The sequence below is a fragment of the Centruroides vittatus genome, unplaced genomic scaffold, assembly GCF_030686945.1.
Source record: "Centruroides vittatus isolate TY-2023 unplaced genomic scaffold, ASM3068694v2 contig_925, whole genome shotgun sequence".
Lineage (NCBI taxonomy): Eukaryota > Metazoa > Arthropoda > Arachnida > Scorpiones > Buthidae > Centruroides > Centruroides vittatus.
The window spans coordinates 309,537-323,567 of record NW_027122611.1 but is presented as its reverse complement, the minus strand read 5'-3'; the positions used below and the strand labels follow the sequence as shown (position 1 = coordinate 323,567).

At 35.2% G+C, this 14,031-nt stretch overlaps 1 protein-coding gene across 1 annotated transcript in view; it reads right to left on the bottom strand.

Moving 5' to 3' along the window:
- Ranbp21 (exportin-5-like protein Ranbp21) overlaps nt 1–14,031 on the bottom strand; it is a 55,181-nt gene that overhangs the window by 24,411 nt on the left and 16,739 nt on the right. Inside the window, exons 11-14 of the mRNA XM_067281667.1 lie at nt 8,349–8,474; nt 6,107–6,197; nt 5,920–6,033; nt 5,737–5,849 (exon numbers count right to left, since the gene is read on the bottom strand). Coding sequence (XP_067137768.1) covers nt 5,737–5,849; nt 5,920–6,033; nt 6,107–6,197; nt 8,349–8,474 — 444 coding nt within the window. The remainder of the gene's footprint in view (nt 1–5,736; nt 5,850–5,919; nt 6,034–6,106; nt 6,198–8,348; nt 8,475–14,031) is intronic.

Genomic DNA, 14,031 nt, shown 5'->3' with positions numbered 1-14,031 from the left:
CTTGGGGACGCCATATATTATCACCCGTGGCTTCCTCTTGGTGGGCTCTGATGTTTTAAGCCCGACCCCTTCTATTTCCTTCCTTAGTTTGACTTTCTCCTCTGCGCTACCCACTTCAATAGCCACTCCGCCTTTCTTCAACTTTCTCACGGCCTGAATACCTACCCCAAGACTTTTGGGGTCAATCTTCTTTTCAGCTTCTTCTTCGTCTCTTCGGAGACTGGCTGCGAAGACCGTCTATTCCTTCAATACCCCCAATAACGTTAAATTCATGATATCTGTCGTCCCCGCCGACTTGAATTAGTAATACTAATCCTTTCCTGGTCCTTCCAGACATGGCCGCCGATAATGACTGGGGGGATGCTCCGATCCCCACACCACCTACTCCATCCCCTTCCCAACCTGCAGAAGTTAATGCTACTGCCTTACAAGGGGCTCTGAACTTCAATCAGACACAACGTCGACGAGGGGCGACCCCAGCCACCCTCGTCCTCTCGGTGGGATATAAATGTCCGCTGGAGCTGGAGGACGCTTTTCGGGAAGAGATCGAGCGGGTCGAGGCATATTATAGCAACTAACCAACCTCCCGGTTCACGCCGCACGGACTCCTCTTTTCACCTCAACGGGGGATCAATCGGATCGTTTCCGAGAGGCCTCCAACCGAAAATCACGACGCTGGCCACCCTCGTAGATGAGGAAACCGGTACGCCACTCCTTCAATGCACCTTATGTAATGGGATATCTATATACTTATATAGTAATATGCAAATAAATATTATCCTTACCTCTTTCATTTTGTGTATCTTGCATCCTTTCCAAACGCGTAATGGGTGACCGCGAGTAAAACATACCGCGTAAAAGAATAAAACCCGGCGGACAAGGAAAACGTGAGTACGCGATTAATCACAATTCCGGAGTTAGTTATTCTTTCTCTCACCTAAAGTTCTGTCTTACCTATGTAGCTAACCAAGATCATCATGATCTACAAATCAGCATCCTTTACCTATGCTGCGCTACATTGGAAACGGCCGCAGAACCAATAACCTTCACGAAAGGAGTAATTTTCTTGCACCAAGGAAATTTCCTCATGACCTCCAATCATTGGACTTTAGTTAATGATTTTACGTTTGAACATCTCAATCAACAAATACAATTTGTCTCCGAATCGCTCGATTATTTGGAAGCTTTCATCGAACGACAAAACCTTAACCTCTCCCAAGGTACAGCCCCTACCGAATGGAAACTCCCTACAAAGGGCTTCAAACTAATCAAAGCCTCTTTCCTTAATTATCAAAGGAACTATCGGGAACTCCTCTCACTCGTCACTCTCAATACCACGAGAAATAAGAAACGAGGTTTAATCGACTTTGGAAGAAAAGCCCTTAAATTCCTCTTTGGAACCGCTACATCGGAAGAGGTGGAAGCTCTTAACACCGAGATTGGTACTCTTAAACAACAAAATGAAGGCATAATACACCTCCTCCAATCACAAACTACCCTACTTAATAACACGCTCAACATCAGTAAAAACAACCGACATCAGATCTACATCATATACAAACGAATATAAAACTTTGGAGAATTAATAAATGTCTACCAGATTAACCTCGCGTACAAAATCATCTTACGAACTATTGAATCTTCTGTTCAAGAACTCCATTTCCAACTACTCGAATTACGTGAGGCGATTGACATATTAGAGCAAGGAAGAATAAACACTTATGTTATCCCTCGAGAAATTATGTACCGCACGCTCCGTGATATCCAAACCCAATTTCCAGAGGGTTATGCGATGATCGAACCCATCCTTGAAGACACGTTGTTTAAATACTATCAGTGGATTACCACCATCGCCGTGGCCCTACCGGGCAGACTGCAAGTTTTTGCCAAAATTCCTTTGATTACACCCAGTGGGTACTTTGACATGTATGAGATCATCCAATTTCCCACCTATATCCCTATGATAAAGACCTTTATACAGGTCCAAACTACCTATCCGGTCATCGCTTTATCGATGGACCAACAGGCCTACATGCTTCTACAATGACACAACCTCATCACTTGTCAAACAGCTCGTTTTGCTACATGCTCCTTAGACGTACCTATACAACGAGCCCCTCAACAAAGTTGCGAGTATTCGCTATTTAGCAGAAACGAAGAGCAGATTAAAGACCTTTGCATCCGACAAATCGTCATTAAATACACGCCGATCTTTAAGAAAATAGATCAACAAGGCATATGGATTTATTCCACTCCGAAACCACTTATCCTTACGATCAAATGCCTGACACAATCTCAAAAGTCACCCTTTTTATCGACTATTCGAAAATTAAACGGTACTGGAGTAGTTAAACTCCCAAAGGCATGTACTGGCTATTTGCCCAGAATCATCCTCACACCACATTTCCAAAGACAATCTACAATACACCTAACCATGGAACAACAATTGATCGTTCCACCTATCGAGCAAATCATCAATCAAACGAAAATACGAGTACTACAAAAACATCTCGTACCCTCACACAAGTCAGACCTACTAAAGATATCTGGAAATACAGACATCCAGCTAGCAGATCGCTCACTGAAACATGTTCAGTATGATCTCGACCATTTGTTACGAATATCAACAAAACTTCCACCAACATCCAACTCGCTGTTAATGACAATACTCCTTAGATGTCTTGGTACAATCATATTGTTAATTTGCACCCCTTGTATCTTTTGTTATTATCTACGACAACGAAGATCTAGAGCAACAAACCAACGGCCCCCGTTGCAGAAATTAAAGCGGAAACCATCCCCCTCGACGGGATAGAAGAACCCAAGCCACTTCCGCGAACGGCCGAACCAACTTCCTGCGAAGAAACCAAGCCCCGGCTCACCCAAGCTTCCATTGTTCAAACTTATTAACTGCCATCTTTAACTATTTTCTGGAGTTAACTTTCACAACTTTTATACATTCATAAACTCATACGAGATTGCAAAGTTTATATTAACCCTTATTTTATTACTATATTATAGGTTTCCAATTAGCGGAAATAGGTTATTTCTTAATACTAATACTTTAATCCTTTTTATTTTTATTATTTTACTTAATTATCTTAATCATTAATAATAATCCCGAGAGAGAGTACGGTAAATAAACTGTAAAACCACGCATACCTCCAATGTACAGTACCCGAGGGACAAAACTTTAAATCTCTATACTCTAATTTAATATTACTTTTGTACCTATAAGAACAGGACAAGCAATGGCCGACCGAAGAAGCTTCACCCAAAAATCTACAAGCCTTCGGCTACTTTGACTCTCCACTCTCCAACTCCGAAATTTATTAAGATACGTTAAAGAAACTGTTATTCACTCACCTGGGGATAATCTCCTAGTAAGAAACAACCGCCTGCATCCTTAATTCCGAATATAACACATCATCAAACCAGACAACACGCACCAAAGAACAAAGGACGCTTAACCTACGGACGCACATGACTCACTTCGAACTTTGAACTGCACCCTCGACCTCACCCTTAACGGGGTCAACCAATCAAGCACTTACTGATGTCACTGGTCATCAACTTCCGAACCCCGGAAACCTTATTTTAGCCTCACACTAAAAACTAATAAATAACTTCTTGTATCGCAGGCTACCCAGAATTCTAACACTACACTATTTAAATAACTTCGTTTAATAGAATCCCCACCGCTTTACGCAAATACTTAAAGAGAGAAAATCTCTCCGAAAAAAATCGAACTTGCCCTTTTAGGACAAGTACAATTTTGGAAAGCCTGCAGTGATGTGAAAATCCAAATCTACCGGCAAAATTTAAATTTCTATTAGGCTTTATTTTGACATCAACAACCAAATTCCAAACCAAAAGCCGACCCGTCTTAGGGAAATGACTGTATTTCCTCTCCCCTTGACACTCGAAACTGAGTCAGAACGGAACTAAAGACAAAATTTGCTAATTGGCGAAAAAATTAACGAGGGGACGAAATAAAAAGGAGGGGAGCGAGGACAGAGGGGTCGTTCGTGGCTCCCGCCTCTAGTCGCACTCAAAGCCTCTACGCCGCCACCAATTGAATTTCAAATTGACTCCGATCCTTGTTGAGGTATGACGACCACTAATTTGTAAACTCTCTCTCAGGTTCGTAAACTCCTAAGGTAGCACATAATAGTTTATCGATGTTATCCTCTGTAACTGTTCTTTATTGTCTAGTAATAAATTCTGTTTGTTGTTTTATCTGGTGTCATTTATTCGAATATCGCCTCTGTCTTATCAATGAGCTCACTCTACTCTTCCACTCGACCTGACAAGCAATTAGTTCCAGACTGGACAGCCATCCTTGACAGTGGGTAGGTTTTACCGACCTGTTGACCGAGAAAAAGGAGGTCTGACTCGTCCGACATCCCGGTGGACCCACATGTGCAACTATGAATTAGGTTCATTTATTAATGCTTATATATGCTTATCTAGAGTTACTAGACAAAGTATGTACAATAATTCTAGATTACTATTAAAATATCACCCATAATCAACTGTGCCAGTGTAAGTACAGTCAAATAGGCAGGCCAGTGAAATTTTTTCACAGACAAACAGTTAAAAAACACTGCTTTATTAATAGATTGCAGCCCAAGTACAAACATTACTTCTACACAGCACGCAGAAGTACACGGTTTATGTTTTAACTCCTTGAAAAAATTGTTGCAACACACACGTGACTCAGTGAATGAGTCACGTTTCCATGAGTCAATGCGTGACGCATTGACTCATGGAAAATTTGTTGAAAAAATGGTGGATACATTTAACATTGAGGGTTACCAGTGAAGGTAAATAAACAAATTAAACTGTTTACAAGTATTTATAAAATGTTTAATAACACTAAATAATTATTTTTAATTAGCAGTGTGTCTCCTACCGTACAATCGAACAATAGGACTACCTCATACTTTCGTCCAGGGAAATAGTGGCTTATGTAAATTCGAAAGCAGCTTGGAATAGTGGCTTATGTAAATTCGAAAGCAGCTTAATTTTTAGAAAATTTACAAATGTATTACACTATTGATGGTAGAAGATGCCATGGAAGAACAAACCTACCTTAAGATAAGCTATTATGAAGGCAAATATATGTAGATTCTATAGGCACTTCGCATCACTTGCTAAAAAATTGAATAATTGAATAATTTCTGGATTAAAATCATCTAAATTCTTTACAATATTATTTGTAAATGCTTAAATAATCATTATTTTAATAAAATAGATCATAATTTTAATCCCAAACACATAAAAAATGAAGAAGTTTAAACTGATCTTCTACTAGCCATGCTAGATGTAGCGAACGCCACTATCGGCCGTATAGAATTGCCAGATGGCAGCACTCAGCCATCTGCCATTCACATTTTGGACTGAATACGATGGCCATAACCTCTAATAGATCTTCAGAAAACATCTGCATAATACAGAACCTTAGAATAATTTAATTTAGCTAATTCATTCTCCTATTCATAACAATTCTTAGTTCATATTTATGAATTTTATTTTGATATTTCATTGATTCTACAAAGTTAAATGAGACAACTTTGTACTCGTATTTTATTAAAAAACATCAATAAAAGACATATTTTTTATATTTCATATATAAAAAAATGTGAATAATTTTGGTCTATTTATTAAACCAATTTAATATGAATTATATATTATCATCACATTTTTATATTTACTAATATAATTTTAACTCACCTTAGACAGATCATTTGATAAAATCCTACCCATCACACTTTCTAAACAATTTGCAAGGGCTTCCCATTCCAAGTATAAAGGTGTTGTCATACTACAAAATCCATTTTCGGCATCTAAAACATTAAATACAATTACTACAATAGCAAACTTAAAAATTAAGTCTCGAAATGAAGAAAAGTAAACCTTGAGGCTCCTTCTTCAGTTGCATATATAACCATTCGGAAGCATAAGAAAATGTAATAATTGGATTTGCCATCGTTGCACAGCGGAGCGTTTCACAGACGTCGGACCTAAATTCTGAAATGTAAAGATTATAACTGTTACATTTGGCATTGTTATGAATTTAATTCAAGTTTATTATTCAACTTACTTCCAAAAAAGGCATTGAAATCTTCATCGCTATCAAAGTCTAATTTTGAATAACTGCAACTGGCGAAATCGGATCTCGAAGGAAAGCCAACCTAAACATTTAAACAATGCAATTATATGTTTATTGAATTTTCTGCATCATAAAAGTAATTATTAGTATTTTGAAAGTCAATTTCATATTAATTTCTTTCAAATAAAAAATAACAAATAATCAGATATCCAACAGATCAATGCTTTTATAAATAGTATGTTATAAAGACTGGAAAAAAATTAGTACCAAAACTTGTCACTGTGGTATATACGGTATTGCAAGCAACAAACATTTTATTGTACAAGACACTCTTACTATACAGAGACTATGTGAAAGATACTATTCAACAAGTTCTCCACTGTAAATATGTAAAACCTTATGACGATGAACAATGTTTCATACTATATTCAATAGTTGACCATAACTGATATTCTGTTACGCTTCTCACATGTAATGTAATACTGTGTTTTAATGCTGCCAAATTTGCAATATGTCCTTGATAAACCAAACTTTCAAGTGCCACAACCAAAAATCACATAGATTAAGATTCAAAGTGCTAAAATTTGCCATTGTGGTGAGCTTTGGTACTAATTTTTTTTTTCTATTTTACAGAAATAAATGTCTTCTGCACAACCCGAAATGTCGCCAGACCAAATTTGATTGAATTTGGACTGCTAAATATTTCTCTTGTCAGTGTTGAATGAAGGTATTTTAATTATCATACCCATTATTACCACTACTATTCATTGGCTTAGAGATAAAGTGCATGTAATTAGTCAATTAGAAATCTTATACAAACAATCAATAATCGAGCCTTTGCTCAAACAATCAAAAATTCTTAATTAATAACTCTATTTTTCCCTTAATATTTTATATAAAATTACTTCTATAGTAACAATTTGTAGTAGTTATAAAAGTTTTGCACATATAATTGCATTATTTCCTTCAACATAATTTTGTTTACATTTACTTTCAGAAACTGTGCCAAAAAGAAAAAAACTGAAACCTGGGTCCGATTTTTCACTTTTGCAGCCACAGAACTAATTATAAAATAAACGTTATAATTTTTCATCATGAAAACAATTCATTAATCATAAATCTCTTTGAAAATGTATGCAATTTCATCTACTTCAGTGGTTCTCAATCAATAGTTGTCGATTCACAGACCAGTTAAACAGTCACACACGAACTGTGAATCATCTGTGTTGTCTGTCTACTTCTTATCCTGTAAAAATCTCATTAACAACAAATAAAATATTTTGCCACACAATCATACAGTAACCAAAGAGACATGTAATGCATAAAAAAATTTTTTTCCTTAGCTAATCGGCACAGAATTGCATTTTGAAAAAATGACTAGGTCGGTCTGCAAACTGTGTCACACATTGTGTGCTGGGTAGTTTGCAGTGGTCTACGGACCATACTTCGAGAACCACTAATCTAAATGAAACATAATAAATAAGTTTTATCAAAAACTGTGGTATTACAATAAAACCTTGTTAAATCGAAGTTGAAGGGACAAAGAGAAATCTCAACTTAAAGTTAGTTTAGAGTTAACAAATTTAATACCCAATTTTCTCAATTTTTCTGTGCCCATAAATTTTCCATTATCAAGTATTATCAAGAATCTGCTTCACAATTACAATCATTCCAAATTCACAGACTGCATGCAATATTGTACACAGTTTGCTTTTGAGTACATTGTCAAAATGCTCCTTCGTGTCCGAATCAGAATGCTGGCATCATACCTTATTGATAAAAGGATGTCAATGTGATAATGGCATTATGTTGTGTTTGGCAAGGAGCCATTTATCTTAATCGTTTGTATTCACACAGAATATAAGAGAAAAGAAGATCATGGATACATCAAAAAGCAGAGGGTAAATGAGAAAATAGGATAGAGTTAAAAGTATCAATAATTTCAATTTAATGAGACAGCATTATATGGAAAACCCCACATATTGCGCAGGGACCCGTACATGGCTTCCAGTTAATGCACTTTGACTTAGGTTTTACTATACATATAATTTTAACTACAGTTATGTTTAATGAAATAATCTGAAACATTCTACTACATAAAATATGTTTGATTTAAAGGTATAAATAAATATTCAATTGAATACACAGCTTAAGTTTAATTGTTGCTTTAAATGTTAAAGAATTATATAAACTCTCATATAAAAAAAAATTTAAAAAAAGAAGAATTTTCTACCTTAATAAGTTTATCCATACAACTCTTAACAACTTGTGGAATCACAGCTTTAAATGAGACATCTTCAGATATGGCTTTATGATTAAAAAACAAGCTCCAAAGGTTCTGCGTGTAACTGCTCAACACCTGAAAATTCAAATTATTATTATAGTTATCTTAAATTTGTTTTAACACTTTCACTACCGACTGATGAAATTTTGTGTCATGACATTTGCCACACATGCGACTTTACATCACTTGGACACAAAGTTTTGGCAAATCGCACACACATTGTTTTTTGAATGTTATTTATTACTATCTGGAAGTGTAAGAAACATTGTGGGGATTATATTTGATTGCTTGGTTTCATACTTCCCAGAACACATTTAACTGTAATGGTTTTTCATCATTTGTCCTCCAAAATGAACAAATCAGCATAATCGGTGCAACTTTTTGTTTCAATGGCAGAAGAAAAAGTATGAAGTGGACTATTTAACTTTGAAATAAGAAAAATTCATTCATTCAAAGACATTATAAAACAGTATAAAAAGCATAAATAATAAATTTTATAAGCTTTTTGGACTTTTATTCATTGTGTTGATATTAATCAATAAATAAATAAAATGAACAGAAAAAACTAAAATGTCTTCATTTTTGCCATGTTAAATCTCCAGGAACAACAGTCTTTCACTTCAGAGATGACATTTTATTAGCATTTTAAAAAGTGACAAGACAATAATTAAAAAATACATAACTTCTTCAAAAAGTGGATAATGAATTTAAACTGTTTTTGCATATTTCTGCAAAGGCATAGCTTCTAATAAAATGTCTCTGCAATGGAAGGCTGTGTTCCTGATGATTCAACATGGTGAAAATGAAGACATTTTAGTTTCTCTACATATTTTTTTAATGTGTTTAAATTCATTGGCCATTAACTAAAACAATATTAATCATTTTGAATTACTTCTACAGACCAATAAGCTTCAGAAGAATATTCAAAGAAGAATATTCCATGAGAAATCTCTAAAAATCAATCCTGGTTTTCAACCTAAAACTTAAAATATATTTTTTTCTAAAGTAATTTTTGAATCATATCTTTATTATTGGGGATTGTTGCATTAAAAAATATCAGGTTATTTTGCAGATTTTGTCTAATGAAATCTATAAACAGAGACTAAGATTCAGAATCAATATGGTAATGAGTTAAAAGTATATTTGCATTGAGAAGCATATAAATTAAAAGAAACAAGTACTTTCTTCTTAAAAACAAATACAATTATTATAAAATCAAACATAATGCCACATTTTCAAATATAACTTACATTTTACACAATATTTAAGATAGAATCAAGCAGTTTCTAATTTGTAATAAAAATATTTCTAATTATTCTAAAATTAAATTTAAAACAGTAAGAGTTTTTCTGCTAAAATATCTCAGAAATGTTCTAAATGAAATTAGTCAATGATACATAAATCAAGTATCTGTGTTACTGACATTGGCTGATTGTAACGTAATTGAACATTATATGTACTAAATTATTTATGTATGGGATGGAAAGTAACTAGGCATTGAGAAATCACTGTAATTTCTATATTTCTAACACAGAGATGATTATTTAACATGTACCTTATTAAATGGAAATACAGGTTCTCCTCTAATTACAAACATCCAACATGAACCATTTAACTTATGAACTTTCAGTCTTATTAACAAATTGACTACACATCTAGAATTTAAATTTCATGCAGATTCTGTTCTTTTGATGCTAATGAGTGGTATTGAATTCAATCTTTAGTCAATAATTATTTTTCGTTTTTGTGCAAATTTGAGTTTCCATTGCTGCTCATGAGACAGTTGGTAATGTTGGAGTAATTGCTTGCAATTTTTATAAACTTTTATGATTAGTGCTTCAAAAATGAATCCAAAATGTAACAGTAAATCTACCATTGGAAATAAATTCAATTCTTTATTGTTTCCAGATAGTGTGGCATGACATCCCTTTGCCACATGCCATGTTTCTGCATGGCAACCACCAATTTTCACACTTCATAGCATGTGGCAATCTGCACTCACTCCCAATTAGACAAACAGTCAGCCATTTTTTTTCCCACTGCATGTGTGGCTCTCTCAATCACTGCCCATACCACCAATGCAGGAATTATAAAATTTCACTGGTTGATGTATACACCCAATTTTTATTATGATTGTATTATTATCACCAAAATTATAGTGATTTCTCAATGCCTAGTTACTTTCCATCCACCTGTATTTAAATTACACATCTATATATATATAATCAAGACGAGATGATGATGATGATGATCAGCGCAGAGCGCAAACAGTTAGGAGTTGAAAGTTGAAGACTTAACACTTCCATCAACAATGGAAGTGTTAAGTAACAATGGAAGTGTCAACAATGGAAGCGTTAAGAATGGAAGAGTCAACAATGGAAGTGTTATGTAACAATGGAAGTGTCAACAATGAAAGCGTTATGTAACAATGGAAATGTTAAGAGCCCAAACGGTTAGGAGTTGATAGTTGAAATTTGGTAAACAATTAGGGTACACACTAAGAAGGAATTTTTCGAAATTTCTCCTCATGGGAGAGAGGGACAGGATTAAGTCTTAACATTTCCATCAACAATGGAAGTGTCAACAATGGACATGTTAAGTAACAATGGAAGTGTTAAGAGAAAGTGACGTGCAAGACGCAGATGCAGTTTTTTCGTTTTTGCGAGAAATCGAAATATTTTTAGACCCACCTAAAAAATTCTATAATTAGGTAAGGTTGACTATAACGTAATAATCTTAATCTTCACTATCGTTACTTTTGCCCGAGCAATGCCGGGTCTACCTGCTAGTATACATATATCCTTGAAAAGAGAATTAAGTTTTAATGTTAAAAATGAAATATACAGTTGAGTCCGCATAAGTCGACACCCAGATAACTTGACACCATTGGTTAAGTAGTCAGTTCTCTGTAGTCTTGGCCGACTTACATAGGCATTAATGTTAAAAAACTCCGGTTTACTCAACACTGTTTAACTTGTCACCACTGGATAAGTCGACATACTTTTGCTGTCCCACACTCCGATAAGTCGTCACCCCCTCCTGAAAAAATGAATTCACTCCGCACGTGTGGTGCAAACTCATTTTTTTCAGGAGGGGGAGTCGATTTATTTATTAATATATATATACATATTAATAAAAATGCCTTAACATTTTATGTATTTTTATGTATAAAATAATAACAGATAAACAAAAAGAAAATATACAATCTACATCAGCATCACACCAGAATCCAATTTTGCGTTTTCTCATGCTAGAGTCATTAAGAATCCTTAGACGTTACTTGCCAGCAATTGACAATTGCAAAGATGATGTTTTCAAGGTGTTCGTGATCATTGAAAAAGAAAGTTGAGACAGTTAAATGCTCAAAACAAACAACACTCAACGAATTTTTCAGTTTTTCATCTACAGAGTAATTGTAAATAAAGGACACAATGTATTGTAAGCTTATACTACTGTATAATGCACTACTGTATTTTCCTAATTGTAGTTTTGTGGTTTTATTTCCAAATTCGCTTTAATCATCATGTCGGATAACTCGACACATTTCTACTTCCCCTTGGGGTGTCGACTTATGCGGAGTTGACTGTATATAGAAAGGCCAGAGTCTTTCCCTAATTACAAACATGCTCAAATGTGAGAGTTTTGGAGATTTACCAAATATTTGTGTATTCTATAAATTGTTTAAATTATTTGCTATTTTCTGTAAACTCCTTGTGACAGGAATGTATTAGAATTTAGTTTTTGAATTAAAAATCTGGAGAAGTGAAAAGGAGAGTAAAGAGAAGAAGTGACATTAAAGAATATGGAATATTAACAAACATTAGAAATTTGCAAAAACTAGGTTTAATTTTCAAAAAGAAATAATTCAAATTTGATAATCTGAACTTTTTCGTAGTCTTGCTAGTGTGTATACTAGGACATCGCACGACTTTGTCATATTGCGATAGAATTGAGGCAAAGCCAGAAAGAAAAAGTGATCTCTGCACTTGTTAGGAATGGAAGAGAATCTTTGTACCTGATGGATGTGGACATACATACAAGAAAGACTTTGGCCGTACATGAGGTGTTTAGCCAGCAGAAAAGAGGATAAGGAAAAGGGGAAGGTAAGAAGGAGGGAGAGGAGATAGATAGTAGAGAAAGATAGGATCCCTCTGAATGGCGTACGTATGGCTACAGTACCCTCTATGTTTGATGTTGGCGTGCAGTTTTTAGGCTGCAAGGCCATAGTCCCCCGAAGGGTCTAAAAGAAAACCTGAATATAGCAAACATCAATGATTCAGTGCTGCCACAAATAGCTAAGTGTAGAAGTTAGTACGAAATGGCTGTTAGTAGGAAGACTTATAACTATTTAATAATAATGAAACTGAACATGAATGTGAATCTTAATACTACTTAACAGATAGACAGACAGCATGAAAAGCAAATGAACACAATGACAAACTACACGAGACGAACAAACCAAACCAACACGAGACAAATGAGCAAGACCCCAAATTTTTATTTATTTATTTAAATATTAGCTTACTAACTAACTAAACTAACCTACCATAACCCAGGGTGAACCTAACCAAATGACTAAAGCCAACAAACCCTAATCTAATTTAACCTAACATATCATAACCTAAGCAGAAACCAAGCTAAGAGTCCCTAATCTAACTTACAACTAGGACTAACCAAATTTAAATTGAAAAAGAAGACAGAAAATAAGAATTAAAATACAAACTTAAAAAGCAGCTATACACCATAGTTGAAACAAAGCAAGGGAAAGCCATGCCCCCCGGAGTGAATGCTCTCAAGAGCCCCACTAAGGAATATGAATGCGAGTAGATGATGAAACGTTGTACATGTGTGAATGAGTTGGTGCGGGTTGCAAGGCCAGTTGTACCCTTCAAGAATAGCAGCTCTCATTAAACTATCCTTAATGTGTTTGTACCTACTGCAGCAAAAAACTGAGTGAAGTGGTGTTTGGTCCTCCTGAATTCCACAATCGCATTGTGGATTGTCCCCAAGGTTAAATCTATGCAAGTATTGCTTAAAGTTGCCATGTCCTGAAAGTAGCTCAGTGGAGGAGTAACTAGGTAAAAGTGGCAAGAAATCGCAGTAGTGTCAACCTTGGGGATGAAAGTGTAGCTGAGCCTACCAGTAGTGTCATGGTTCCAACTGTCTTGCCAGAGAATGAAGATTTGCTTCTTGACATGATTGTAGATATTCAAGGTAAGAATGTAACTGAAAGTACTAGTGACTGAAGACTTTGCAACTTGTTTGTCAAGAAGGTCAGTGATCTCGTTGCCGAGAACCACCGCATGACCTGAGATTCATCGGAAATTTATTCTAATGTTGTTGTCTAAGTGTCTGAGAATGGACGAGTTTTAAGTGGCTATTAGACTTCACAATCCTGTGCAAAGCTACCCTACTGTCAGAATAAATGCAATAGTGTAAGTAGTGTCTTCTGTCCTTCCTATGCCTAATGTGAATTAAGCTCATATAAATGGCTAAAGTTTCTGCTTGTGCTATTGATCAGTGTGTACCTAAACAGAAGCAAGCATTGTGAAGCTCATGGCCTAAGCGGCACCCACTTCGTCACCCATCTTAGAACCATCAGTATAAATGTGGACAGGTGAACTTTGCATTT